This window comes from Triticum urartu, chromosome 2A, assembly GCF_056163025.1.
Source record: "Triticum urartu cultivar PI428250 chromosome 2A, HENAU_Tu73, whole genome shotgun sequence".
Taxonomy (NCBI): domain Eukaryota; kingdom Viridiplantae; phylum Streptophyta; class Magnoliopsida; order Poales; family Poaceae; genus Triticum; species Triticum urartu.
The window spans coordinates 746557364-746560336 of NC_141874.1; the positions used below are offsets into that span (position 1 = coordinate 746557364).

Below are 2973 nucleotides of genomic sequence, written 5' to 3' on the forward strand. Positions count from 1 at the left end.
CTCCCCTCTCCCTCTCAACTAAAACTGCCATGCCAAATCAAATGGCATAAAGTTAGATGAGACTGTTAATTCTCATCAAGATGCAAATTAGCAAATGCGAGCATTAAAACTGGTCAAAACTAACTGCAGCTCACTAATTTGCCTTCGACGTTACCATCAAATGGACTTCATCATCCCCTCAAAAACAAAAAAGGACTTTATCAACAGTGTGCGTTGCCGTCTTTAAAAAAAAGTAAAAAAACAGTGTGCATTGCCGTGGCAAACAAACAAGAGCCGAAAGGTTATGCATGAAGCACACGAGCCAGTGCTGCACAACACACTTGCCACCCACACACCGCGGAACTCATAAATCCTCCGGGCCTCTGCTACCTAGCTCCTCAGCTCTAAGTAAAGTCTCATCGTTTCCACAAACGCTTGGGACCCAAGATATCGCTCCCTTGAAAGCGTACGTGCGCACCATGGCCATGCACGCTGCAATGCCCGTCACGCCTCTCCCCATGTACGTCGTCTTCGTCTCCGCCGTGATCATGTCCGGCGCTTCGGCTTCGTCACTGTGGTTCCACTACATCGACCCTCGCAACTTCACCATGGCTGCGGCCACGTCACCGTCCTCATCGTCATCGTCGCGCCGCGATGGCCGCCCCTCGCTCGCGCTGCTGCACCGCGACGCCGTCTCCGGCAGGACCTACCCGTCGACGCGGCACGCCATGCTTGGTCTCGCGGCAAGGGACGGCGCGCGGGCAGAGTACCTCCAGCGTCGCCTCTCGCCTACGACCATGACGACGGAGGTGGGGTCGGAGGTTGTGTCGGGCATCTCCGAGGGCAGCGGCGAGTACTTCGTCCGCGTCGGCGTGGGGTCGCCGCCCACGGAGCAGTACCTGGTCCTGGACTCCGGGAGCGACGTCATCTGGGTGCAGTGCCGCCCCTGTGCCGAGTGCTACCAGCAGTCCGACCCTCTCTTCGACCCGGCCGCGTCGGCGTCCTTCACCGTCGTGCCGTGCGGCTCGGGCGTCTGCCGGACCCTGCCCGGCGGGTCATCAGGCTGCGCCGACTCCGGAGCGTGCCGGTACCAGGTGTCCTACGGCGACGGGTCGTACACCCAGGGCGTGCTGGCGATGGAGACGCTCACGTTCGGGGACAGCACGCCGGTGCAGGGCGTCGCAATCGGCTGCGGCCACCGCAACCGCGGACTCTTCGTCGGGGCGGCCGGCCTGCTCGGCCTCGGCTGGGGCCCCATGTCGCTCGTCGGGCAGCTCGGCGGCGCGGCAGGCGGCGCCTTCAGCTACTGCCTCGCCAGCCGCGGCGCCGACGCCGGCGCCGGGTCGCTCGTGCTCGGCCGGGACGACGCCATGCCGGTGGGCGCCGTGTGGGTGCCCCTGCTGCGCAACGCGCAGGAGCCGAGCTTCTACTACGTGGGCTTGACGGGGCTGGGAGTCGGCGGCGAGAGGCTCCCGCTGCAGGACGGGCTCTTCGACCTCACCGAGGACGGCGGCGGAGGCGTGGTGATGGACACCGGCACGGCCGTGACGCGGCTCCCGCCCGACGCCTACGCGGCGCTGCGCGACGCGTTCGCGGACGCCGTCGGCGGCGGCCTCCCGCGCTCGCCGGGCGTGTCGCTGCTGGACACGTGCTATGACCTGAGTGGGTACGCGAGCGTGCGCGTGCCGACGGTGGCCCTCTACTTCGGGCGCGACGGCGCAGCGCTGACGTTGCCGGCGAGGAACCTGCTGGTGGAGATGGGCGGCGGCGTGTACTGCCTGGCGTTCGCGGCGTCGGCGTCCGGGCTGTCCATCCTCGGCAACATACAGCAGCAAGGGATCCAGATCACCGTCGATTCCGCCACTGGCTATGTTGGCTTCGGACCAACTACGTGCTAGCACAAGCCTAGCTACTAGCTCTGCTGCCACGTCCCACGTTGAGGATCTCAAAGGCGCGCGTATATATACAGCTGCAGGATGGGATCGTATTGTACAGTATATACATATATGTAGGTACTCCGTGCTACTCACTAATTAAGAGTCTAGTGGAGATAAGCAAAGGAACTTTGTAAGTATCCTCCTCTCGAAGACAGGAAAAGAAATTTAATTTTCCGCCGCCAGGGACTCGCGCTCCGCCACCGTTCTCCGCCGGCTCCTCTCCGTCGACGACCTCGGTCGTCGGTGATGAGGGGGGTCGTCGGATTCACATGTGTGGATAGCTTTAGGCCAAAGTAGCTTAGTTTTTTTTAGGTTGTTCATCGTCTTGGCTTCAGCGGCGGCGATGGCGGCATTGAATAAATTTCTTCAGATCCTACCCCGGTGAGACAATTGGTCTTATCGTTGGGGATGGATTTGGAATACAGTCTGTTCAAGCACGGATGGTGTGACAGCGGCATCCTCGTGGTGGACATGTGTTCTCGGGCTCCAATGTTGCGACAGCGGCTGCTCCAGCATCGGCGCGGAGCTTGGAAGGTAGTCCAGGAGCGGATGCAGATCGTGGTCTGCATCGACAATATCTGAAAGACGAAACGTGTGTTGGGTTCATGGTTGATGGATGGCAGGTGTGGTTTCCTCCTTCGGCGTCTTAGTCATGGTCGGGTGTTAGATATGGAGTTCGATGGCGTGTCCGGGATGTTGCAATGGTCCGATTCGTTCAACGACAATGGCTTTCACTTTTGGGGAGCCACCTTGGAGGTCCGCAAAGCTATTTATTAGCGCGTCGAGCTCGGGTGAGGAGGTGATTTGTTATTCTATTATTGAGTGGCTGCTGTGGTGGTGCCGGAGGCAGGGGATGGACATTGGTGTCAAACTCAGAGATGTTTTGGTCTTTTTTTAGTTTTGTTATATCGGTCTTTACGTGACTTGTACTTTGATCTTTATCATATGAATGATACACATATTATCATGCAAAAAAAACTTTGTAAGCAAAAGCAAAGATGAATAATTTATGGTTTTGTAGTTATTTTCAAATCTTTATTTCTTTGTCACACATCAA

General features: G+C 58.5%; 1 protein-coding gene across 1 annotated transcript; it reads left to right on the forward strand.

The window, feature by feature from the left end:
- Positions 1-283: 283 nt before the first annotated feature.
- LOC125534628 (protein ASPARTIC PROTEASE IN GUARD CELL 2) lies at positions 284-2758 on the forward strand. Its single transcript, XM_048697802.2, has one exon. The coding sequence runs from the start codon at positions 288-290 to the stop codon at positions 1875-1877; it is 1590 nt and encodes a 529-aa protein (XP_048553759.2). The 5' UTR covers positions 284-287; the 3' UTR covers positions 1878-2758.
- The last annotated feature ends 215 nt before the right edge of the window (positions 2759-2973 follow it).